The 25,453-nt window shown below is 40.1% G+C and overlaps 3 protein-coding genes across 4 annotated transcripts; 1 reads left to right on the top strand and 2 right to left on the bottom strand.

Annotated features, from left to right (window-relative positions):
- Positions 1-5,385: 5,385 nt before the first annotated feature.
- Positions 5,386-9,404, top strand: LOC146976440 (uncharacterized). Its single transcript, XM_085796257.1, has 6 exons — positions 5,386-6,023; positions 7,325-7,462; positions 7,569-7,658; positions 7,759-7,824; positions 8,065-8,164; positions 8,249-9,404. The coding sequence occupies exons 1-6, from the start codon at positions 5,973-5,975 to the stop codon at positions 9,109-9,111; spliced, it is 1,308 nt and encodes a 435-aa protein (XP_085652383.1). The 5' UTR covers positions 5,386-5,972; the 3' UTR covers positions 9,112-9,404.
- A 465-nt stretch (positions 9,405-9,869) lies between these two features.
- On the bottom strand, positions 9,870-15,026 carry LOC146976439 (histone H4 transcription factor). Its single transcript, XM_085796258.1, has 9 exons — positions 14,260-15,026; positions 13,117-13,343; positions 12,891-13,002; positions 12,632-12,784; positions 12,464-12,538; positions 12,124-12,244; positions 11,809-11,947; positions 11,517-11,641; positions 9,870-10,782 (listed from the first exon to the last, which is right to left on the bottom strand). The coding sequence occupies exons 1-9, from the start codon at positions 14,408-14,410 to the stop codon at positions 10,350-10,352; spliced, it is 1,536 nt and encodes a 511-aa protein (XP_085652384.1). The 5' UTR covers positions 14,411-15,026; the 3' UTR covers positions 9,870-10,349.
- A 2,810-nt stretch (positions 15,027-17,836) lies between these two features.
- map6b (microtubule-associated protein 6b) lies at positions 17,837-25,258 on the bottom strand. 2 transcript variants are annotated; one of them, XM_085796254.1, is made up of 4 exons: positions 23,999-25,258; positions 22,226-22,439; positions 21,646-21,694; positions 17,837-19,715 (listed from the first exon to the last, which is right to left on the bottom strand). In XM_085796254.1, exons 1-3 carry the CDS (start codon positions 24,730-24,732, stop codon positions 21,650-21,652), a joined length of 993 nt encoding a protein of 330 aa, XP_085652380.1. In that variant the 5' UTR covers positions 24,733-25,258; the 3' UTR covers positions 17,837-19,715; positions 21,646-21,649. The 2 variants fall into 2 exon arrangements, with proteins under 2 accessions (XP_085652380.1, XP_085652379.1); XM_085796253.1 differs by lacking the exon at positions 21,646-21,694.
- Between the last annotated feature and the right edge of the window lie 195 nt (positions 25,259-25,453).

Raw genomic sequence — 25,453 nt, 5'->3', positions numbered from 1 at the left:
GCACAGATTTAAAACAAGTCCAGGAGATGGTTTATAATAAAAACCAAAATTGATAAGACAGAGGTCTCGTTACCTCGACTCTTGTTAGATTCCTCTCATCATGAGGCTTTAGTAGAACTCCAAGGGGGAAGGGGCCCACTCCTTCCGCAGTACTACACCGTTTGATGCCTCAGCCTTTGTTGAGCTTGCTCTCCTCCAGCCTGTTGATTTCTAGGAGAGAGTTAGAACCAGAGAGAGGTGAACATGGAAAAGTATCCAACTTTCCTCTTCTTTAGGGTGCCAGTGATCCTCTGTGAGGGGGGGGGGTTCCAGGTAAGTGGGGGGAGTCCTCTTCTGCCCAACACAGTCCAGTCCAGTCCAGCACAGCAGCCTCCTCTTCACAGCCAGTCTTCACACTGAATGTCTGAAACACAGTCTTCATACCACTCCACACTGATTAGTTAATTTAATGCAGCTGTCACCTCCAGCTCCTCATGGTGCGTTCAGGTGCACTGACACTGTTGTCCAAAACACACTAAGGCTGGTTCAAAACACCATGTTATGACACAATGACAGACTGATGGGATGTATTGATCATACATTAGCCTCTGAATTGTCGGACTCTGCATGATGAGTTCAATTATAGGTAGGCTAATTGTTAGGCTGCCAGTGAAGATGGACAGGACCTGCAGCTATGTTGTGTGTGCAACCAGGGGAGATACAGTAGGACCCCCACCTGGGCCTGTCAGACCATAAAGCTCTTCACACCAAAAATCAGACAAACCAAGCCCATTGTCAAAATGCCATCCCTAGAAATAATTGTGGACTTTCAGAAAACAGGTCAGCTCAGCCACTCTCCACTCCTCAATGATAATGTGGAGATGGAGAAAGTGTCAAGCTTCAAGTTCCTGGGTCTGACGGTGACAAAGAGTCTGAGAGAGCTAAGCTTCCTCTGAGGCTTGTAGGCCTAAACTTTTGTCACTGTACAGATGAAAGTGTCCTGACTCCTACGGCCTGCTGGGGTGGTTTTCCAGCTGCACTGAGGCAGAACAGCACGCTCTGCAGAGTGTTGAAGAGTGGTGAAATCAGCATGAGAGAATCACTGGAACTAGAGATTGTGTCTTCAACAGAAGAGAACACAACACACTCAGAAGAGTGCACAACATCCTTCAGGACCCTTCACACCCTGCACATCGATTCCACCTGCTACCCTCAGGGAGAAGATACGGGTCCATTCATGCCAAGACTACCAGACTGGCCCTGAGCTTCTTTCCCAAAGCAGTCAGGCTACTGAACAAACAACCCAATATCTCTGAAATTACTCCTAATAACATCACTTAAATAATCCCCCCAAGACAATGCTTTGACCAAATGTGAGATGCAGGACATTTTACAGCTGGAGAATAAACCTTTCAGTGCCATCTGGTGGACACTATGCAAATGTGAAACTGTTTCTGAATAATCTCAAAGCTTTTGTAGTTCTGTGCTGTAATTTCTTATCATTCATCATCCAGTCATAATAACAATGACAGGATTATTGTCATTTTAATTGGCAGATTAATAATTTAAGATATTTGTCACATTTTAATAATGATTAAAATTACACTACAGTCATGTACTGTTTTGCTTCTGCTAAAGAAGCTGCTTCAATCTGTCTAATGAGTCTTAGCAATGAGTGAGTTGTGGGTTATAAAGGGTAATGGTTTGTGGCCAGTGAACACCGCTCTTCAATGGAGGCCCATACTAACAGGATTTGGATGGTTAGTGAGAATGGAATTAGCTAATCAAGGAGAACATGTCATCCCAAAGCCTCATCCAATCACCGTCTTATGTTCTGCTTAATGGGATCCAATTGAAGGGTAGCCCAGTTAGTCTGGGGCCATTTAGAACAACAAGCCCGAGCCTGTTCGCACAATTCAAAGAATGTGTGTCAATATTTAGAAGCATTTCGTCAGGGAATCAAACATTGAAGCTAGTCTGGGAGCTGATGTGTTCGGAGCCAACAGGCAGGTTTTCTTTTTCAGTGCTTCACCGTGACCTTGATGCTGCTCTGTATCTGAAACATTAGCCTCTTTGCAAATGGCTCACTTTGACAGTTGACACACACTGATAGAAAAAGTAGATCTGTAAAGTAAAAGAAAAGAAAAGAAAAGAAAAAACTGTTTTATCCATAAGGAACTAAATCATTGCCCTGTTGATCCTCTAAAAAACATTATGTACCGCATCTATCATCTGTGTCCCGTATGAGACAACAGCACATGCAAGCTGTGAAAATAAATCCCCCCTTGAGTCAATAAAGAATAATTATCTGTCCTGTCTGGAGATTAATTATTCCTGTGTCAGTTGTCAAGGAGATTTAAAGCATCATATTAATATTTGATCAACTTCTCATTTATTCATACAAAGCAATGATTTTACATTCAACACCTTAAACATTTTTGTGTAGTTTTAATTTAGGATGTGAACACACTTGTAGATTCGCATTTTTGTCTCAACTATATTCAACTTAACTTCAACGTCATTGTAATGTACAGCAAACCATTAACAATATCCAAATACCCCGCCATATATGAATTGTAAGCAGGTTTTCAGTATATTGTTTATTCACATTCAAAAACTGACAGTAGACAGACAGAAGTAAAAACAAACAAACAAACAAAAAACTCTCACATTAAAAAACAAAAACAAGAAAAGAAAAGATAATTGAAAAGAAACAGACATTTTTTAAAGTTATTGCTGTTGTTATTGTTGTCTAATTTCCTGTTATTATAATATCATGTTGATTTGTTGCTAATTGCAAACACAGTCATGTATATAATGTGTGAAATTATATGTTGTATAGACTACAGTAGTCTTATTATTCCAAGTTTATAACTGCTAAAGGATTTATTTAATAACTGTTAAGGTTATAGGCAAAATTATAATTTGTATTACTGAAGAATGCTAAAGACTAGAAATACAGACTAAACAATGCATTTCTGGTGTATGCAGTCTCTTCAATCCTTTTTTTTTTTTTTTACTAATTTTGATTTGTGATTGTGATTTCTGATATTATGGCTAAAACTAATGATCATTTTCATTATTGATTAATTGACCCATTTTTTTTTTAAAGCAACTGCTGAGTTGATCAGATGTTAGAAAATAATGAGGAATCCATCTCAGTTTTATAAGTCTATGTTTTGTCCAAAATCCAGAAATATTTAGTTTACTTTCACATAAAAGAGAGAAAAACAGAAAATCTTGAAAAATGAAAGGACATTCTGGCATTTTTGCTTTAAAAAATTGGGATAAAAAATAAACACAGTAGATGATTGCAGCTCAGTTTTCTGACAATCAACTGATTGATTGTCTAATCGTTGCAAATTGACCAATGTGTCAAACAACATTTCAGTCATAGAATTTAAAATTTACAACAAGCCCATAGTGCAAAAAGGTAAAGAGCCCAACATTTAACAGTGTGCTCACAATATATACTAAATATGTTATTAATATGAAATAAAAAAAATAAATAGAATATCAAATGTGACATGTTCATAATGCTAAACATAATTGAAATATCTACAAAAAAGAGAAAAATTAAATAAACTAAAGAATTAATACAACATTTATTCAAGATGCAGAGCTAATTACTTAAAGAGGGCTTGAAATGTTATATTGCACACAATTTACAGATATATTAGCAGAGCATTGTGATAAGTTGCACATACATAGTAACATATTTTTTAATTTTCATGTCATATTTTTTTTTATATATATTTATGTTCTTCCATTGTGTGTCTTTGAAATCCCCTCCTGTTGCCTTCATACTGTATAAGCTCTCTTTCTCTAAAGTGAATCAGAAGGGTTTAGGGGGCTGATGGGATTAGCTTAAGCCATTAGGAGTAGTTAATGGTCTTTCCGGGTGTTGGTAAGTAACACTGACTAATTGACCAGGGACAGCAGACAGCTAAAACTGCCTCAGAGCAACAGGTGGTCCCAGAACCGGACTGAAGTCACTGTTCAGAGGGAAGACGACCAGGACTCACTCTCATGTGAGTGGAATCGATCAGCGCAGTTAATATGGCTGATTATTAAACATAAGAAAGGACAATTTGGAGGTTTTGCCTTTACTTTGTTGATAAGGAGCTCGGTCTTATTCACTGGATAATAACTCTCGGACATCAGGAAGTCAAGATTTTCCACCCACATCCACTTCTCTTCACACAGGTAAGAAATGGATTTAAAGAAAAGGAAAAAAACATTTAATTTTATTACAATGTCAAAATAGCCTGGCAAGCAAACAGGTAAAAAAAAACAAACAAACATGACTTTCTACCATTTTTCATATGCTCACGGGGTTCTACCATGTGTGGAACATTAAAAAGTGGCGATTCAAAGAGTTAGAGAGTGTTTGAGACTTCAAGAAAGAGTTCTTTCATGATGAAATTAATTGTTTGTGTAAGAAAACAGTGAAAAAATCCAATCACAAATTTCCAGGGTGATGTCTTTAAATATCTTATTTGTCAAATATGTTTGTTTACTGTACGTCAGTATTAAGTAAAACAAGAAAATATTAACATCTGAGAAGCTGTAACCAGAGAGTTTTTATTGGTATTGCTTAAAAAAAAAAAAAAAAAGCTGCTTTGGTGCTTAGTTGAAACATTTAGTCAATACTGAGATGTAAACTCAACTGTCAAACATTAACTGTAATATTTTAACTTTTGGTATATTGAGAATGAAATAATAAATCTCAACTCTTAAACGGATGATTAATTGATGGCGGGTGTTGGGTCTCAGGGGTTAGCAGCGGCGCTTGTTGTGCCCTCAGGCGACACAGCGAGTTGTTTCTGATGCCTCATCCACTCTGTTTGTACTCCTTAACAAACAGCTCCTTTATTAGATTAAGAGATTTCTGCAGCACGCTGACATGGACGAAATTTAGAGAACATGGGCCGCGTAACCTCCAGCTAATCTTGTCTTTATGATAAAGGAGGGATCAGGCTGTGGCCAACAGAGGTTAAAGGGGCACAGATACAAACAGCAGGGTGGAGGAGGAACTCATAAAGAGGGAAGAGATCAACACCATCCTCCATCCATTACTATTTACTCCAGGAACATAGACACCACTCTGGATTATCTGTGTGATGGTCAGGCGCTGTGTCAGATGTGGATTAAACATCATTTTTGACAGCTCTGTTTACAATACATTACATTTTACATGTGTTAGTGGCAGGTGAAATTTGCCTGAAAAAATGAAAAAAAGAGCACTAGAACTAACACTTACTTCTCATTATTGTGGTGTCAGACCAACACTCCAAAAACTGAAAATCTTCAATTTACAAAGAAAGGCAAAGAAAAATCCTCAATGATCAATGAGCTCACTATCAAAATACTGTAGCTGCTGATTCATTCCCTGTCATTTGATGAATTTTTTCAGCTCTTCGTTTGATACTCACAAATCAGCAAAAGAGCACTTTATGTTTTGCTTTTTGCAGGATTGGATTGATTTGTGCTTTGTGGTTGTTTCTAGGAATCCTGTTGGAAGTAGAATCAAACAATAAACCACTAGACAGAGAAATTGTCTTTCCTCTTCACTCTCTAGTTGTGTATTCACCCAACTACATGTCACAGTGTTGTCCATTCACTAACAGCATTACTAATCATGTGTCCTTGGAACGGATGGATCCCAAATTAATTAAATGGTTTGGCATGCTGAATGCCTTAATTGGATTACTGCCTCTAATGCAGTCTAACAAGATACTGTCATTTGCATCTGATTTGCAGACAAACTGCCTGAGAAATACCTCCAGCTCATGTATACTGTAAAATCAATAAGGACTGGCTGCTTGTGTCCAGGCTGCAGAGGGGGACCCCTAATCTGGAAAAAGAAGACATCAAGATCAATCTGAATGTCCTGGAGATCGGCTGGACTGATGACCTCTGTCTGAAAACGCAAACGTCCATCTTGCCACGTGTTTGGAGAGCAGCAGGACCGGTTGTCAGCCAGTCTCAGTATGGCTGGAGCCAACCAACTCATTCAAGTGCAGAACACACTCAGCAGTCTGGTAAGTCCAGCTACACTCTCAGTTACTTGAAAAGATTTAATGACTGCTTCTACTGTTTTATTTACATTGGAGCATGACTGTTTTTTATGGATGCTTGGCAAAAACTGATGTTTCTTTTCCTCCAGAGCAGAGGTTTTCAGACGGCAATATGAGGGAAAGTTGTAGGTGCTCTATAAACGACAGGAAGTTAGTTATAGTCTAGCCCGCTGAGTCGGTCTACTATTTGTGCAGTCCTTCTCAGAGCCATAACTCAGTTACGTATAAAAGCACAGCCTTAATACTTTAATTAAGCATGATTTAAACATACCACTATTCTCCAGTGTCCATCGTGAGTAAATATCAATGAATTAGCTTAAAGATCAGATGCATCCATGCTTACTGCTAATAGGTAATTCAACATACCTATATTGATTCTAATTTACCAAAACATAAACAAATAAAAACGAGAAAAAAGCAGGGGCTCAGGTGACTGACTCCACAGCAACATTATACTATTATACAACTACTATACTCAGGGCCGTTGTATAGGGGAGAAAGGTGATGATAATTCTAGGGGCCCAGCGCCCATGGGGCCCGTAAAAAACCCCAGTAGTCTAATCTTTGTATGACTGATTTATTCTGCGTAAGACCCTGACTAATACTCATAGTACACTGTAAAAACTCAACATCTTTCCAAGAATATTTGTCTTATTTCTTGTCCAAATGTCTCATTTCTAGTCAAAACTAATCTCTTTCCACTTAAAATAAGACTCATTACCTAAAAATTAACTTGTTTTTAGATAATTTTCACTTAAATTCACAATAGATAGAAAAATCTGCCAGTGAAAGTAAGTTTTTTGTGCTTGTAATAAGGAAGAAAAACTTGCTCCACTATCAGATTTTTTCTACTTATTCCAAGTGAAAATCTGATTGAAAGAAGTAAAAAGTGTCTAAAAACAAGCTACTTTTAATAGGATGTGTCTTATTTTAAGTATAATGAGATTTGTTTTGAATAGAAATTACATTTTGACTAGAAATAAGACAAATATTCTTGCTCAGATACTTGAGTTTTTGCAGTGTAATGCTGCATTAGCATCAAAACAAAGAAGGCTAAATAAAAAACAATAATACATACGTAGTCTAAGAAAAAAAAAGGAAAAGTTAGGGGGAGGGGCCCACTTTAGTATTCTTCAAGGGGGCCCAGAATTCCTAGCAACGGCCCTGACTATACTATTATCTCAATCTTGTTGGATGTTGAAAACCTCTGCTCTGGACTATTAGCGTCCTGCCTGCTCAGCGTCTCACCCACTGTCTTATTCCAGCAGTCTGCTCCGTACATGCACGGCCTGGTTCATCAGCATCAACACATGCATCATCACACTCCTCAGCATGCCTTCACTCCCAGAATGCACCAGTCCTCCACCAACCCACCTGGCCCCCCGACTATAATGGAAGCTAAAGTAAGAGGATGTGTGTCTGTGTGCTGTGATGTTCACATTTACTTAGTAGTTATTCTCTTCAGATGTTCAACACTGACGCCTGAATGTCATGTTATTTTCCTCTTAGTCGTTTTACGGCCTTCCCAGAGGAGCAACGAGGCCCTCTTTTACCCCAGTCACCACCTTTCACAGAGCTGCGCAGAAGCCCTTCAGAGCAGTGAGTCGATTTAAAGTGACACAGCTATTAGAACATAGAAATCATACTGGGAGACTGATTAAAAGAATCAGTACTAAGGTTTTGTTTTTTGTTTTTTCAGAAACGAGGGAGATGGGGTGCGCTGCATGTGTGCATTGCATGGAAGATTTATCGCCATAAACTCAAGGTAATTATAAAATTCACCCAAACTTTATCCAAATCAATCTTTTAAACTACATTTTGGAATTTATTTTAAAAAGCATCCATAATACAACAAATATATTATGATAACATTAAAATATTATTTATCATATAAGTATGTCAGGTTATCAGTGGTATCTAGTTCATGTCTGTTCCGGGTTTGATTTCATTGGATTCAAAAACTGGTTTGTGCTTTGCAAACTTAACTTGATGTGTCATTTAACAGAAAATGCAGCAAAACCTCAACAGCCACCATGGAGAGCCATCACCTGAGTATCCATCTGACCAGCAGTCAGAGCAGCTCTCCTACATGCATCCAAATCCATGTGAGTTTAAGGCCTGCAGTGTGAGACATAGCACATTAGGCAATAAGATGATGTGTGTCTTATTCTTCTTTTTCTTCTCTCTAGACTCTCTGTGTGGACAACCTACACACAGAAACACTGGTGAAAGGACGGAAACAGCAGGAAAAGCCTCTGACCTCTCCACATCTCCACCACCAGCGTCTTGCTGCAACCGTGAGATCAAGAGGGAGGAAGTGGAACAGCCTACGACCCCGCACTGGAGAGAGACATTTGACGAGGAGGGGAAACACAGGGACCCACAAACTGACACCACACAGGATTTACCTCTCAGAGACAAGTCCCCACTGACTCCTAAACGCGAAGGCAGACACGACGGCTCACTTGACAGGAAAAGGCAGCTCAACTGTGACAGCTTCATTAAGGTGAAGAAAGTGAAGCAGGGGATCGTAGATCACCAGCTTGATTCTTCGAAGGCTCTGCACACTGATCCGTCTTCGTTCAGCACAGCACATATGCGCCCGACTTCATGCACCATACCACATATAAACATTTCAGGTCAACTGTCTGTCCTATATCCTGACAGCAGTAAATGTAATATTACCAGCGCTCCTGCTCCTGGGGGTGTCATCTCTTATCCAGGAGCTGAGATGTATCCCTACCTGACTGCTCCATGGGAGCCAGCGTGGCTCGTACACAAAAGCAAGGATCTCCACTCGCGACAAAGTGACTATTCACTAAATACCTGCAAAGGCATCGGTATCCCTCTTGAAGCACAGAGGCAAAAAGAGGCTTTTCATGGGTTCTATATGCCGCCTTATTATTTTCCACTGGCTTTGAGGAAGCAGGAGACAGCTTACCTAAGGGGGAGGGAGTTTCTACACTCACGTCGTGAAAACTGTCATCTCCAGCACTGTGGACCACAACTCCCTCACGCTGGCCTTCTGGAAACATCCTACCTGGGCCCCTGAGTCTCCTGTGTCAGAAATACAGCAGCTGTTCCCGTAATGACAATTTCACTGGACATTACAATCTGTGCATCTATTCACTGTTCTCGATATTAAAGCTTTTGAGTAATGTCTTCAGTATTATTAACAAGAACAGCTTTGATTAGGGAATAAAGATTTCTGATAAAGCACAGTAGACTCAAATGTCTTTTGTTTTTTTCTTGCACTGTAACGATTCCCCTGTAAATTTGGTTGGTTGATTAAATATGTTGAGATGCCATATTGTGCATTTTCTAGGCAAAGCTCAAAATGTGACATGAACAGGTCTACACAGATTCAGTGGAATAATAATTGGTGTAGTGGCATCAATGCTCGTGTTTATGGGGAAATAAAACATTATTAAAAAATGTTATATGCGCAAAATTTAAACTGAACACAGTTGAGGTTAAATGATGGGGTCATTGCTATCAAGCTAAGTTTAGTCCATAGCCGTGTTAGTGGCTCTGAGAGGTTATAGTTTGGAAGAATGGGACTCAGCATCCCAACATGTTCACAGTGACAATACTATGCTGACGTTTGTCAGGAATAATCTTTGTCATGTTCAGAATTCAAGTTCTAGTGTTCTACTTGTTCACATTTGCAAATAAGTACTAAATGCAAAATACACCTAGTTTTGTTGCTAAGTATTGGACACATTAAAATTTTCACTTGTAAATGTTGCTTGATGAAAAGCCAAGGTAATGCATCCTATAGCTGAAAAAAAAAACACAACAATAATTACATTTTCTATCAAAAAAATGTATTTAAAATATGTAACAATAAAATTAAGCATCATTTCAGTCTACAATAAAAAATAATGTCATCTTAAATCCTCTGCTGGGCAACATGGAAATATCACAGAAAATGGAACGTGGTGTGTTACAAACATTGTGTCATTAAAAATGCTTTGTAGTGCTGTTAACTCAGTCACATATGCTGTCAGAAAGATTAATCTACTGCATGTTTAACAGGCGATCTCATGAACACAAGACATCACAAAGCTAAGCTGAGGCATTAGAGTTAGTAACAGCTGCTATTATGACAGTGTGGTCCCCTCGAACCATCTCCAAGTATCATCACTGGAGACCATGAGGAAGCTTTGGATAGAAAAAAAATGGTTCCAGTACTGTCTCCACTGATCTCCACAGCCAATTACACTAAAATAGACTTAACTATTTTTAATTGGTGGAAATCCGTGATTTCCCTCAGTGCAAAGTAAACAATCAAACCACGTCCATGCCGAGGCCCCTCGCCACCTCTGTCAGGGCCTGAACGGCACCGGATGTCCCACTGCCATCACAGTCCTCCTGAGGTAATCCTCCAGGCTCGTCCTCGATGTGAGGAATGGTGCTCATCACACAGTACACGGGAGAGTCGCTGCCTCTGGGGCTCGGCTGCGATGAGACGTCCTCCCCTCCAGAGAACTCTGAGGAGTAAGAGGAGGAGGAGGTGGAGGAGGGCGAGGAGGATCCTGCAGGAGAGCTTCGGCCGCTCTCTGGCGCGACTGCAGCCCTCTTGTTCCGGCTGCTGGTCCGAGGGCTTTTCCGAAGGCTCTGTGGCTTTTTGGCCATGTTCTTCATGATCTCCTTGGTCACTTCAACAGTCTCAAATCGTACCATGTTCACCTTCAAGAAGCCGTCGACATCCTTTCTGTATCTGTGGAGAAAACAGGATTTTTTTTTTTTTCTCAACAAGTGCATTGCTATATACTCTCAAGTTTAAATTAACTTGCACCACTACATGAATACTTTTCTTTTTTCTGTATTGCTTTAACAACTCAAAACTCTTTATTTTTGGTTTGCAAGAAGGGTGTTATGAAGATTTATCCAAAAAGGAGCCACATGACAACCCAAGAAAGTGATTTCTAACCTACTGTGCAACTGCGTTAACATGTCAGAATTAGACTTCAACCCTACACCCAACTGTTGTTTAATAACGGAGTAACCAAATTTCCACAAATACTAAGATGCAGAGTACAAGGAGTAAACAGACCTAATTAGACTGTAAGAGGTACCGTAACTGTGTCACTTCTGGGTGAAATCATTCTGAATAGAGGATGTATTGACAGATGCAATGACCTCTCCTTTATTCCAACCACTATGTTGACACAAATACCTAGTCTTTTCGACTATAACTGCTTCATAAGTCAAAAAAAAAAAAAATTCATTGTGCACCACACTGCTGCCTCTGTCGGTGCTCTCGCTCCGTTGTGGTGTTGTGGCTCAACCACATTTTGGCTTCTAAAGTCTAATGTTCTTGGTTGACTGTTTCAACAGGTAGGTTTTCCATGGGTCTATTTTAAATTGCATCCAACATTTGTCTAGTTATATAAGAAAGCTAGATAAAACTTCCTTGTATGCACTGAGTGGTCATTGGCTCCTATGACTTACCTAAAGCGTGAATGTCCCGACGGCCATTTTAGCTCGTGTTTTTTGCGAAGGTGAAGTGTGAGAGTGTAACACCAGGAGAAGACCTTATCACAAATATGGCATTTATATTTGGACATCCCTCCAACCTGTTGGTTAAAAAACAGAATCATGTATTAATACCAGCAACAGAGCATTATCTTAACTAATGACAATTGAAAGTAATGAGTGAAAATTTATTATTTTTAACACAAACGTATACACAGGTGCAACAGTAAGCTTCACTGAGTGTTTTATAATGTTGGTGCTAACAAACCTCATGCGCTCTCTTGAAGTGGTGGCTCATAGTCTGGAATGTGTGACAGGAATAATCACAACCCTCCACAGTACAGTGATACACCGTGCCCTCGTTGTGAACCTCCGTGTGCTTCTGTAGATCACGTTGGTTCTTAAATCTGTAAAATTTGTATAGAAATAAACAATATAACATAATTTTTTTTTTTTTTATGGATAGTGATATGACTCAATTGCCAAAAACAGGTGAACAGGTGAAGGACACATTCCTTAAACTACTTTACAGGTTAGATAATAATCTTTATTTGCTATCATCTGTTTCCTGGGTGTACTGTACCTTTTGTCGCAGAAGTCACATGGGAACGGCCGCTCGTCACAGTGGCGGAACCGGATGTGAATCTTCAGTGCTGCCAAAGTTGTGCAGGTCATATCACAGAAGGGACACTTCACCTGATTCACTGGGAAAAATTTTTAAACATAATGTGAAATAATAGTTAGATGTGATAACTGTCAAATGTCAAATTATCAACTGTAAAACGTGGTTATCTTGGATTATTGGTGATTTGTGAACTTTATTAAATGTGGAGGCCAACATTTGATATTTATTCTAAAATCCTTTATAATAAAGTCCACCCCTAACAATTACAATCCAGTGTTGAACTACATTAAGTTATTACCATGTTGACGAACGTGATCCCTCAACAGTCTCTCGCTGGAAAAAGCTTTGCCACAGTGTTCACATACCAACGACTCTGTTTGTATGTGCAGAAAACAGTGTTAATGCAAAAACATTTAGAAACATCCGCATCCTGGGAAAGTTTGACAAACTGAAGTATTCCTCTCACCCACTGGCTCGGCCTGTCTGTGGAGGTGGTCAAACAACTTTGTGTTGCTGGAGAACATGCTGCCACATGTAGGGCAGGCTACAAGTCTCTCCTGAGTGTGGCTGCGCAGGTGTTCTCTCAAACGATACCTGATCTTGAAGAAAGCGTCACAGCCTGTTACGGAGACATGAAACGTACACGTATCACATCACATGAAGCCAGAGCAGGTACATTTGGACAAACCAGAAGCATCTATACAGCCTCTTCTTCCTCACTGTACCTGTCCAATGGCAGAAGAGAGCCTGCTGTTGTTGTGAGAACGACTGTGGCTCAGCACTTTCAACATGGTTGTCTACATGTCGGTAGAACCACTCTGGGTTGTTAAATGTACTCTGAGGGAAGTAAGAAAATATACATATTATATTATATTTATTATATAAAAATAAAGATAATTCTACAATCAATAATTTCATGACCAGTGACGAACTTCAACTACAAATACCTACATCACAGTGCTCCCACTGGCACACGTATCCATCTGACCCTTCAGGAACCAGGTTGTTGCTGTGTACGCCTTGGTTGCAGCTCGGCAGGTCGGGACGGGACTTGAGGAGCTGTGACCCGACAAACTTGAGCTTTCCGTGGTAGTTGTGGAAGTAAGCATGGACCTCCAGCTCCACAGGACTACCCATGGATAGAAACTCACATCCGTTCCAGAGACAAGCATACTCATCTAAACAAAGAAAAAGAAAGAGTAATTAGTGAAGAAAAAATGTAGCTGAGCTGGGCAGAAAACTAAAAAGCCAGAATCCTATGTTTGGTGAAGTGTGTTTAGTAAATTCCTCTTGTCAGGCTCTTGGAGACCCTTGTCAAGTCTTATATTCAGATAACAATGGCGTTCTTTGACATTGAGGTCAGAATAGATTTAACATTAAAACTAACACAGTACTATTTGTTTTTGTTTCCTCTTTTCTTTCACACCCTTTAAATCTTCAAACCAACTTGTGTTTCTCTATCAAAACAATACATGATGCTGTTCAGAAAATTAACATTTACATTAACTTTACTGAGGAAAAAGTTTGACAGACACTTTGAAGATAATGCAGTTAATGTCAGTGAAAAAAACGCTGCAGTTAAAATTGTGAACTCATTCAAGTTCCTGGACTCGCTTTCCTGCTTCTTGAAGGCACAACAGACACTGTTCATTCTAAGGTGTCCTGAGAAAAAAGTCATGTCCATATGAACTCTGATCAGTTTCTACAGGTCAACAATTGAAAGGATTCTGATTTGGTTTTGCAACAGAACCACAACAAACTTATAAAAAGGATGGTAAAAAAAAACGCTTCAAAAATCATTGGATCACCACTGCCACAGGAAACAGACATCTACACCTCCTGCTGCAAAAAAGGTATTACCGTATGTAACTTACAGGTGTATTTATTACAATGCTTATATAGGGTTTATTTCTACAATGTAAAGTGTTTCTTAAATTTATTACCTATTTATCTATTCCTGAGGGCTGAGAATGAGTCTGGCAAAATGCATTTCACTGCATTGACTGTACACTGTACTTTTAATGTATATAGACGAATAAACGATAAACTGAACATGTGCACTACGTTGACAACTAGCCTATCCACCTCACTCACCCAGCTCCTCCAGGGCATCTTTGTCTCCCAGGTAGTCCTTTAAATGCAGGGACATGTGGTCACTCAGCTCCTCCATGGTGTGGCCCTTGAAGTCGCATGAAGCCCACTCACATGCCACCTCAAAATTGTCCAGTCTCTTGGTTGTCATCATGATGGCAAGTGACCTCCACTGTGTGTTCAGCTGCTGCAGCTACACACAGACACACACTCCTGAACACCTGACACACAACAACAACACACAGGGACACACATTTTAACAGAGACAGAGAAACATAAACAGAGGTCTTAGCTCAGAGGCTCCTCCTCTGTTGATACCATCAAGAGTTGGCTCTAATAAAAGTGAAGGTTACAATATCTAGGGAACATTTGCATACATAGCCTATCTATTTCCAGTTTAACTAACTGTTAGTTAGCTAGAGAACCAGTCGCTAGCTTTAGCTCAATATGTAAAAGAATATGTATAATACTAGTTTTTAAATAATAAAAACAGGTATTTTAGCTAACAGTCTAGCTCCCGCTGAACCTGTCACCCCCGGTTCCCACTGTTTTTTCGGACCTTTCCTTCACAGTTTAAGATCATTTTTGACCACTTCCCGTGAGAAATATCAATGGCATTTGAAGCACAATTTTTAAACACGTAAAATGTAGCGACACTTTTGACAAATTAAGTTTAGCAACAGTTTTCTTTTTTTTACCAGTATTGGAGCGGTTGGCAGCAGCAGCTCGGTGCTCGGAGCTAACTCTCCTTCCCTCCTCTCAGCTTGTCTGGTTTTGTTTATTTCCTCTCTGCGTCGACGGATGCCGCTTTTCTTCGACCGTTACTGAAAAACACCGAGAGAGCAGAGCGCCCCCTGCTGCAGCACAGCGCCCCCTGCTGCAGCACAGCGCCCCCTGCTGCTGCTGCTGCTGCTGCTGCTGCTGCTGCAGAGCCGCCCTGCAAACACCAGCAGGCGCAGCTCGGTGAAAGCATGGACTGTAGCCTAAAAAAGGTGTGGAAGACAGCAAAAAAGAGAAAAGAGTCCCGAAACACTCAATAGCATGATATTTTTTGTTGTGTTATGTTCTTGTGAAAGCTTTAACTTTGTTGGAGATCCACCTCCAGTGATTACTGTGTGACTACTTTTTCATGAAATCAAAATGTCAGTTTCATCCAGATCCAGGAAAATAACTGAAATATAGATAGGTCACGTATTTTTATTTTGAGCACCATTCTGCTGTTTTGGTTAAATTAGGTGGAGCTTTATTTCTATTTTTTTTTTATTATTATTTTGACAGGGAGGTCTTTTTCAAGGATGCCCTGCCGTGAGCACAGCTCAAAACATGTAGCTACAATAGCCCTACAGCAATACATTCAATAAAGAAATATGAGGTAGGCTACAAAGTATGAAAATCAAAATATACTAGCAGACAAGACAAAAAGTAACAAGACCAAGACTGAACACTTGGTAGGCTACAATATAAAGTAAGCCATAATTGAAAAATAATTAATTTATAGCCTATAGCCTACAGCCAGGTAGGCCTTGCTGCTTCCAGGGGTTAAGATAAATCAGTCATTAATTAATGTGGCAGGAAGAAGAAGCAAAAAAGACTCAAAATTTCAGATGCCCATGATATCCACAGAGTTTGGACCATACAGTCTATGGTTTGGACCCAGGCAGGAAGAGAGTTGGTTTATGCTTGGAGGAACTACACATCCCATCCAGCCTGCAGACCCTTCACACTCCCACAACAGCAGCAGGTTGAGGAGAAGGAGCTAATTAGCTTAGCCTTTTGTCCAGGTTGGCATGATGACATGAAATTGTGCAATTCATCCCATCCACTAGAGGTCAGACGTTACTAAGTGTCACTACACACTGTGTAGTGTAGTCCAGTATTTCCATGAAGGCACATGTCTCTTGATTTGAAGTTGATACAACACAAATGAAGAAAATGTTGTTCACTCAGCAGTCAACTATGCAGGTATTCAGAACAGCCATTTAGGCTACTGTTTGTTATCCAAGATTTAAAAAAGAAAAGAAAAAAATCAGGCTTGAGCCTAAACCCCAAACATGTCTCCCACACATTGTTAATTGGCTGAACACCGTTTTTATAGAGACAGATTAAATGGCAGAATGTGAATTATTTTGTTGTGACAGTAACTGACAGAGCTTTAACATGACAGAAATGAACACCCAAACCACCAACTATATTTCACAGGCCTACATAGTGATTGTAGTATAGGCTATGAAATCTCATTTATTCCCTTTGAGCACAAAATAACAATGTAGGTGACTGCGGAAACCAGCCAGACAAGTCTTTTAAAGAGGGGACAGAGCTTAGGCGGCTCCAGTGCCATCGCTGATCTCTTATTCAATATTTCATGTTGCTCTACAAACATAAGGGCCCATAACAACTGAATTATTCATGCAGTTTCATGTCAGGATGACTGATTCACAGTAAAATGCCCACCAGCAGCTCAAAGGCAGCTAGAGACAGAAATGTCTCTATAATAATAATAATTGTAAAATTATAGAATAATGTGTTACAAACGCTTGCCATTTGCTTTGCACTATTTTTCATTTTTTAATGAATCTCTGGAGTCTAAAATAAATACATAGAGAGAACTATGCAATAATGGCATTTCATTCTAAGAACAGCACTGTTTAAATGGCATTCAAGTTGTTGAGTTTTTAGGACTAAAGCATGTAGAGTACAGCATGCCATCTCTACATAAATAAATAAAACTTTTATTTAGGCTACTCTGGCCTTAAAGGAGTGCTAAAACCAGGCTGGAAAAATAACTGTCAACTAACTGTTACTATCAAATAGAATTCAAAGTTCAATTTGCTTGATGACTGTAATTTAGTACATAAAGATTTTAGGAGACGCCTGAGCCCTATTTGTAATATTTTTCATATTTACACAATTAAACTCGCAGTGAGTAGCCTATGAGTTTGTAGATTTGGATTTCGTCATTGTTTGCCTGTATGTGTATATAGAGACAAAAACACCAATGAGAAGATAAGGAACACAGCCAATGAGGGTGTGATTACTGTAATGACAGACTATAGCCCACTCACAAACAAATGTACAGTATAAACTACAATTTTAACCACAATAGTGTCTAAAACTATATCATCAGCTAGGTATCAGTTCACATAATGGCATTCTCCTGGTGCAAATATAATCTAAGTTAAAGTTAGGTTATGGCAATATCCAGTTATTTATAAACTTTGGGAGGCACTCAATTGTGTATTTTCAACAATACACTGAGCCTGAGCTGATATATGTATGCATGCGGTGCATATTCATATACATAAAATATAATATCACTGACACATTCAAAGGCTTTTAGAGCCCCCCAAAAATGTTATATATATTTTTTTGTCAGATTGTGGGTGTGAAGGTAGAACGCCGTTATTCAATAATACTGGTGTTTGTATGCTTTGCACCCTGTCCATTTGTGTATTGTCTGATGATGTTTTTGTTATTTGATTAACTAATTTCTCGGAAGCACTATATGCTTTTTGCTCGAATGGTGCTCTATCAGTAAAAGTGTTATTGTGATTAGAAGGATGCAGTAAGTCAAAACACAGGATTCTGTATCATCATTTTAATCAGAGTTCATTCAGAGCAAGCTGAGAATACAAGCACAAAATCACAACATGTCTGCAGCGGTATGACATTGTCATATCATCATTTCACTCTGGTCTGACACCACTCGCAGTCCGAACCAGACAGCATATACGATGAGAGATATAGCACCAGGGTGTTGGAGTGCATAGCAGCACTTTGTGTGGTTGGGTCAGACTTGATGCTAGCAGGCAGCAGGCTGGAGAGGTCATACACAAAAAAGTCTCTCATTCAGACACGCACACACACACGTGGAAGCTAAAACTGGAAGCAGACTGATGGTGGTGGTTAGTGCTCGACTGGGCCCCTCACACACTGCAGCCATGTTGGCCACGGAGGGTGTAATGGCAGACAACTTACTGTGTTTACGACCAGAGAGAGGGGAAGGGTGTGAAGACATTTTAGTAAAAACACCTCATGTCACGCTCACAATAAACAGATGTGGTTTGCGCATTTTCAGACAGCAGCATTTTAAAGAGCTGAACTTCAAGTCCTGGCCCATTCCTTGTCCTTCAACACCTGGAGAGATCAGCCCATTCAGAGTGACAGTTACTGAGTAAATACAACAGGTTTTCAGAGCTATGTGCATCTCTTTTTTTTTCTTATTTAGCACAATTACAGCGTCACAGCTCGGAGGAGAGGATGGAGCACAATGCCACAAAATACTGAGTCATCGTGGAAACTGCAGTATCCCTGTTAAATTAAAGGAGCGGATCTCCATTTTAATTGCAAGAAATATGTTTGTGGGTGAAACCATATTGCTGGTGTGTTTCATTTTATAGCTTTAACAGCCACTAGACTATTTAATGATTTTACTTACTGTATGTACCTTTTGGTGTGATCAGTCTATAACTACACATGCATTATATCTGAAAAGGTCTGGCCCCTATACATTTATCTTTAATGGCTCGATTTACAAGCTAAAATGTGACTGTGACATACAGTATAGTCTGCTGAAATGTTGCTACTCCAACCAAAAAGGGGGTCTTGCATGCAAGCTTTAGCAATTATATTACAGGTCATTTGGTTTCTTAGCAACCAAACTGATGAAACCAGATATCATCCAGAACAATGAAATGAAAACCAGGACCATACAGCGGAGGCACTGTAACTAGGAACGCAACCATAAAACTGTATTTAGCAGTTGAACAAAACCTCTCATGTGATACAGTCTCAGAGAAAAAGCATCCCCTTGACATTTTCTACAATCATTTTAATATAGATCTTGACTCTCATCCATTCAGACAAAGGTAAAAATGCCCTGTCATACACATGTGGTATGTGTACAGATGGCTCTTTTTTTATAGTCTGATGTCAAACAGAACTCATATAAACAATGTGCAAATTATGTGCTCAATTAATATAAAGCGGTTCTGTGCACCAAAACACAAGCAATCACATATTTTTCACACACACTCACAAACACACACTCAAACACACTCGCCCACACAGTATACAGTGAAAGTTAATTTGCATTATTCTAAAAGCTCAACATCGGTGCCCATTCAAAGGTGAACAATATGTGACAGGACAGCAAAAACAACAGGTAAGGAAATAAACCAAAGGGAAGAGATTTTGCCTTATTTGTCAAGTAACCTTTGATCACGCACATAAAAGTGTGGAGATGTTAACTTCTACTGCTTTGCCTCAGCCAGTCTGTTGCTGATCTCTTTGCTCTTCTTTGTGACAGCTCCCTCTGGTTTGGGTTCTGCGGCGGTCAAAGAAGGTTTCTTTTTGGCTGACTGGGAACTAGCAATCTGCTTCTCTTTTGCTTTTTTCACCATCTTTCCTGTTGTTGTTGTTGGTGTCTTTTTTGGTTTGGTGCGAGACACTGGTTTATCCACCTAAAAGAGAAGAGAGGCGCAAATACTGAGATTAAACTTCTTTACATGATTTGGGAGACATTTTGGGAGAACATACACTCATTTGCTTTCTTGCTGTGAGCCGGATGAGACGAGGTGTTTTTATGTTTAGTGTCAAGCTAAAATCAGCAGCTGATTAGCTGCGTTTAGCATGGAAATGTTGGGAAACAGCTAGCTTAGGTCTGACCAAAGCTAAGATTACTTTTTGTGCCAAGCTAAGACAATCATCATCATCAAATTAACAATAGTCCTATAAATGATTTCATCTCATTCTTAGCAAGAAAGCAAACAAGCATACTTCCTTAAATTTCAAGCTATTCCTTTAAATGTTCACTTAACTCATGGAGACTCTACAGCATGTCAAAGTCCTATTTTAACATGCAATACATACCTTTTTTCTATCCTGTTACTTAAGGTAATGACAGGCAAATGACACCATATGGTAAAGGTGATATTTGCATTATGTGGTTAGTGCAATGAAGATAAAAGAAAGAAAAAACAGCACAAAAGTGTATTTGTGCCTTTCCTTTTACAGAATAGTGGTTCATGCGGTTTTCCATTAAAATAAGCTTTTAAGGAAAGTATAACATTCAGAGAACATGGTTTATATTAGTGTATGATGTTAGTCCTACATTTGTAAGTATGAAATATTTTGGTTACATTCAACCATAATAATAATAATAATAATAATAATAATATAATGGCAAAACCGAGAGGCTGGACAAGCAGGCTTGCGACTGCTAGATCAAATTCCCATAGCGATTGGGAAAATGTAGCTGCAAATGTTCCCTTAGCAAGGCAATTCCTTTCTGCTATTGTGGAGTTCCCACAACGGTAAAGATAAATAAATAAAATAAAATAAACTTCTGGTGAAGCTCCCACATCGTCCATTTGTATAATATAAATGAACAGCAAAAAAGCTGCAGACATGCTCAACTTTTGCTGCATGGGTAAACTTTAAATTTGCAGAGAGGACAAATGCTATTTTAAAAAAGCTGCTTCTAAAAACAAAAGTGAAGGGCTCAATTTCTGTGAATAAAATAGTGGTGGTGCAAAGTTGGTGGTGCGTAGGGCATGGTGTCATAATTGTTAATTAATTGCCACAAACATTCACAGTTAAATTGGGAGGAATATGTTAACACTGGGTGTGCTGTTGGATTGTGAACTCTGCACCATGGTGCTCATGATTAAGACATACATCCAGATTAAATTCAACAGATTTGCTAACTCATTCTTGATGCTGTAGATGGCTGCATCACACTGACCTGACAACAGCATCTGACTTGCCAAGGGATAAAACCATCTGCAAACTAGTGTTACCAATGCCTGATACCAAAAATATACTGCACCACTTGGCACTGCCACTGGTACACACCCCACTGTTCCTCTCCGCCCACTTGTATGCAGTCAAATATTGTGTGCAGTCATTGCAGTAATTGTGCTTAGACATGGAAAAACCTAACTTTAAGCTTCCATTTTGCCTAATGTAATGCACCATACACCGTCACCATAAAAGAGCCCTTTAAAATAAACATACCGGTATACAAATTAAATGTGAAGAGGTTTTGTCTTGTTGGCCTTCACTGATGCAATAAATCCTTTTTTTTTTTCTTTGATTCAGTCACATTTTCATTTATCCATCCACCCTCTCGCCTAAACATTTTGATCAACTGTTAAAACTTCTGAGCTCCACAAAAAAGCAGTGGGTGGTGAGGTAGGCAATCAGTGATGACGTGGCTAATAACTGAGGGGGGCGGATTGCGTCCGGCAGCTGGGTGATAGATGTGACTGAGGCTCGTACTGGCCAATGTGCATACTGTGTGTGTATGTGTGTGGGTGTACAGTATGCACGTTTGCGTCTGATCAATTTGAGGTCAGCCTCCATGCCTTCTAGAAGAAACAGAGAACACACCTGACTACAGCAGATTTAGAACAGAGCTGCTCTCAGTCTCTGAGAAGTCCTACAAGAATGAGAGAGGGAGTGGCCATATGAACACACTACTATTGACACATTGTTTAAAACATATGAACCAAATTTTGTCTGAACTGTGGATAACATGCGACTGATGCATTGAACATTCTCAGTATTAGTATGTAACAGTTTGCTTGAATGGCCTGGCTGTTTTTGTTTATTTAAATGCACACAGGCTACTTTAACATTGTAATAATGTTAAAAAAAAAAATCTCTAAATTGAGATGTGAAGATGTTTTAGTTGGTGTTTAATAAGTCTGACACTGGAGCCTGACTTTAATGGTGTGTAGCCTATAATAAAATAAAATGTATGCAGAAGGGCAGTGCGTAAATCACAAAATACTAAACCTAAGATATAGCAGGGCTAATAAAGTTTTACATGACTATAAGGATGGCACTTACTTTACGTCATTCTGTGTACTTAAGAAGAAACATAACTCTTGGCAAAAATGGTAGCAGACACTCACAGACCTGCAGGAATAGCAAGGGAAATGTACGTATGTGGGGGACAAGCTCTCACCTTGGCAGCCTCCTTGCCGGGCTCACTGTACAGGCTGCGTATCCTCCTGCGCTCTATCTGCTTGTTGTCAGTAGGGAGAGCCTTCACCTGCTCCCCTTTGAATGTGGCACTGTAGCTGGTTTCCAGACTGGTCTCCTCCACTGGGGGTTTATACTGAGATGGAGCTTTGATGGGCTTCACTGGTTTCACATCCTTATAGGCCTTGAACTCGGTTCTAAGAGGAATTGAAAAGGGGAGCACAAAAGCTTAAGGGCTGCACAATATTTACGTGATCATTTCATCTCACAACTATTGTCTCAATAACATCCCAAAACCCAAAGATAGGCACATTGGAAAACTGGGACCAGAATGTTCCTTATTCACTACAAGGATGAATTACTTATCAAAGTTGATATTGAGTTTCTGAAATGGTTGGAGTTGAACAATGCATATATATGTATGTATATTATTTGGAGGATTAGGTCCCAGTTGTGTGTGTATTATACCACATTAAACTTTATAACTAGCCAAATATGTTGGCGAGTCATGATAACAAAATAGCATGTTCACAAAAGGCTTGTTCATATATTATTGAGCTATTGACCTGCGCCAATGTTAAATGAGAAATTCACATCAACATGAGCAGCTTAACATGACAGGCCTTAATTCCATTTGTTGTATATTGATAATGAGGGATCATGTATATGGTTAATGTCTCAGGTTGATTATTGCTCAGCTCCAGCCTGTTTCTCTCTTATTGGCTGACTGTTGATGTCATTAAATTAGTATTTTTTATTGGTCCTACAGGAACTGCTTTAGTACGGACTGTAGAAACCTCAAATTGTGGACTTTTAAACACATAAATGAATGCGACTTATGGATAATATAGAGACACATTTTTGTGATGAGGATGTATCAGGAGAATAAACAGTTGTCTACTCTGCTACTCCATTCCCACTGCTATACACGCAAATATGAATGAAATCCTCTTTTTTGTTTTACCACTGGTAATTATTGCAGCATGCACTGCAGTTATTTCCATTCAGTGACTCCTTTCAGTAAATAACCATTTCAATTTTAATTCAAAAATCATGTGGTCGGTCAGTTTCTGAGGTGCAAAGGTTTATGTAATCTCTAATGTTCCTTTTCTTTTTCTTGTTGCAGGCATGTTTCTTTTAGTGCTTCTAAAATATAAAGTGGGCCTTAAAAAGTGCCGTGTCAAGTTTATTTCAAAAAATTAAATGTGAAATTGAGGACAATGGCACAACATATGTATGTATGGCAAGTATTAGCTGCAGTGCATCCTGCATCCTTAATTCAATTTGGAAGAAGCCTGTGCAAAGAAACCCTGTTAAGACACATGATTACATTGGGACCCTTTTACTGGCTTTACTCATTGATGCTCTGGTGCATTGATTTGGTAGTACTGTCATGGAGGATAAAGTAGCAAAAAATCAATATTGAAATCTTAATCTGTGGCAATATCAGTTTACTTTAGAATTTAGGCTACGGAGACTGCAACAAGAAGCAACACCAAATAGCTACCCCACAATGACCTGTAGATGTTTTATCACTGAACAGATAAGTGTGGTACAGTAGCTACAGTAGCCTACTTAACATGGTGTACTTGTAGGCAGCCAGCTAGAAAGCTTTGGAAATAATAGCAGGTGGTTGTAAAGTTGTGGTTAAAAAAAAAGGAAGAAACCTTGGACTTTTATTTTAAAGGTTTCAGAACAAATAAACGTACATTTCTGTCAGGACCATGGCTCTCTCTCACGCACACACTTACTGTACCTGTAGCTGCTGCTGGAAGTTGACATGACCTCCTTGATCTGTCTGTTGAGAGCATCTGCAGCTGCTCTGCCTTTCCTCTGCTCGGCGCTCACATCTGCAGGCATCTGTCCCTCCGTCTTCTCACCTGTTTTTCTCTCCGCTGACTTTTCCCTCTTCACGCTTTTCTTCGCCGGCTCCTTGGACTCTTTCTCCTGAATCTTCTCCTCGATCTCGCTCTTCTCCACGCCGCTCTCGGCCTCGGCTGCCGCGTGCTCCTGCTTGCCGCTCCCTGCGCTGCGCTCTGGACCGGAGGATGCGGTGGGGCTGGGTTTAGGGATCCAGGGGTGGTCGTGTTTTTTCGGTATAGGCCAGGGTTTGTAATCCTTCTGATACTGCGTCTCGGTATTGAACGGGGCGACCGAGGGCTGGTACTCATTCCTGGGTTTACAGCTGGGCTCGGGACGCACTCTCCACGCCTTGAAGTCTTGGCGCATGACGGACGCAGAAGAGCCATCTTTGCCCGCTGCGGCACCCGTCGCGGGCGGTGCCTTCGCAGCCTCCTGCTCGCCGTGATGGGGCTGGGTTTCTATGGCAATGGCACCGGCCTTCTGTCTTGGCTGTGGGTGATGGAGATGCTGCACGTCGGCCACATCCGAGTATTTGGTGAAAACCAAAGGCACCGCGATGTCCGCTTTGTCCAGCTCGGTCCAGAAGCGGTTGATGCAGCAAGCACGCGTAATGCACGGCCATGCCATGATGATAAATAGCCTACTAGTAGGTAGAGCAGGAGACGATGCACAGAAAACCTCTAAATTCGGGATAAATAACAATCGTCCTACTCACGACTCGAAGACTTGCAAGTGTCCGGTCCCTCACTCTGTACCCTCGGGTTTTGTCCAGTCAGGGTTATTCCTCTATGTAATTCTCGGCTGATCTCCTCACCAATCTTTGTTTGAGACTATAGGAAGCAGCCCACACGCCCCCTCCCCGCTCTGCTCCTGCAGGCTGTTTGTTCTTACTCAAGTTTAAATGGACTTGGGGCTTTGCTGTGGAGTGCACATTGCTGTCTGGTTGCGCATCAAAGCGACCCCACCCACATTTGTGTGATCCTTCGAGATTCACTTGCCGGGCTCTGCACTGTGAGTTTGCACGGTGAACTATCACCTGAGCTCGTCACCGTCTGGACCGGCGGAGAGGGAGGAGGCACAGTTAACCCCTGTGCTGCCATGTCAGAAAATGCCAATTCAACCTACAGTGGATGTAACAGAGGCCTGTTGTTGTTCTGTTGGTAGGAAATGGCCGATAATGCAGCTTAAAGTCACGGAAGAAAAAAATTAAATAAAATAACTTAGCCTACAGCTTCACATTTCTGTTTCAAACTGCAAAAGCCAAATGTTTAGATTTAGACAAAGACACAAAATAGGGTACAATTCCATTATATCTTCTGTCAGTGTGGTGTTTGCATGCAATTTAGGC

This window comes from Trachurus japonicus, chromosome 13 (assembly GCF_045865225.1).
Source record: "Trachurus japonicus isolate A0001 chromosome 13, Traja_1.0".
In the NCBI taxonomy this organism is placed as follows: Eukaryota; Metazoa; Chordata; class Actinopteri; order Carangiformes; family Carangidae; genus Trachurus; species Trachurus japonicus.
The sequence above is the reverse complement of the archived record's forward strand: the minus strand, read 5'-3'. Positions and strand labels throughout refer to the sequence as shown.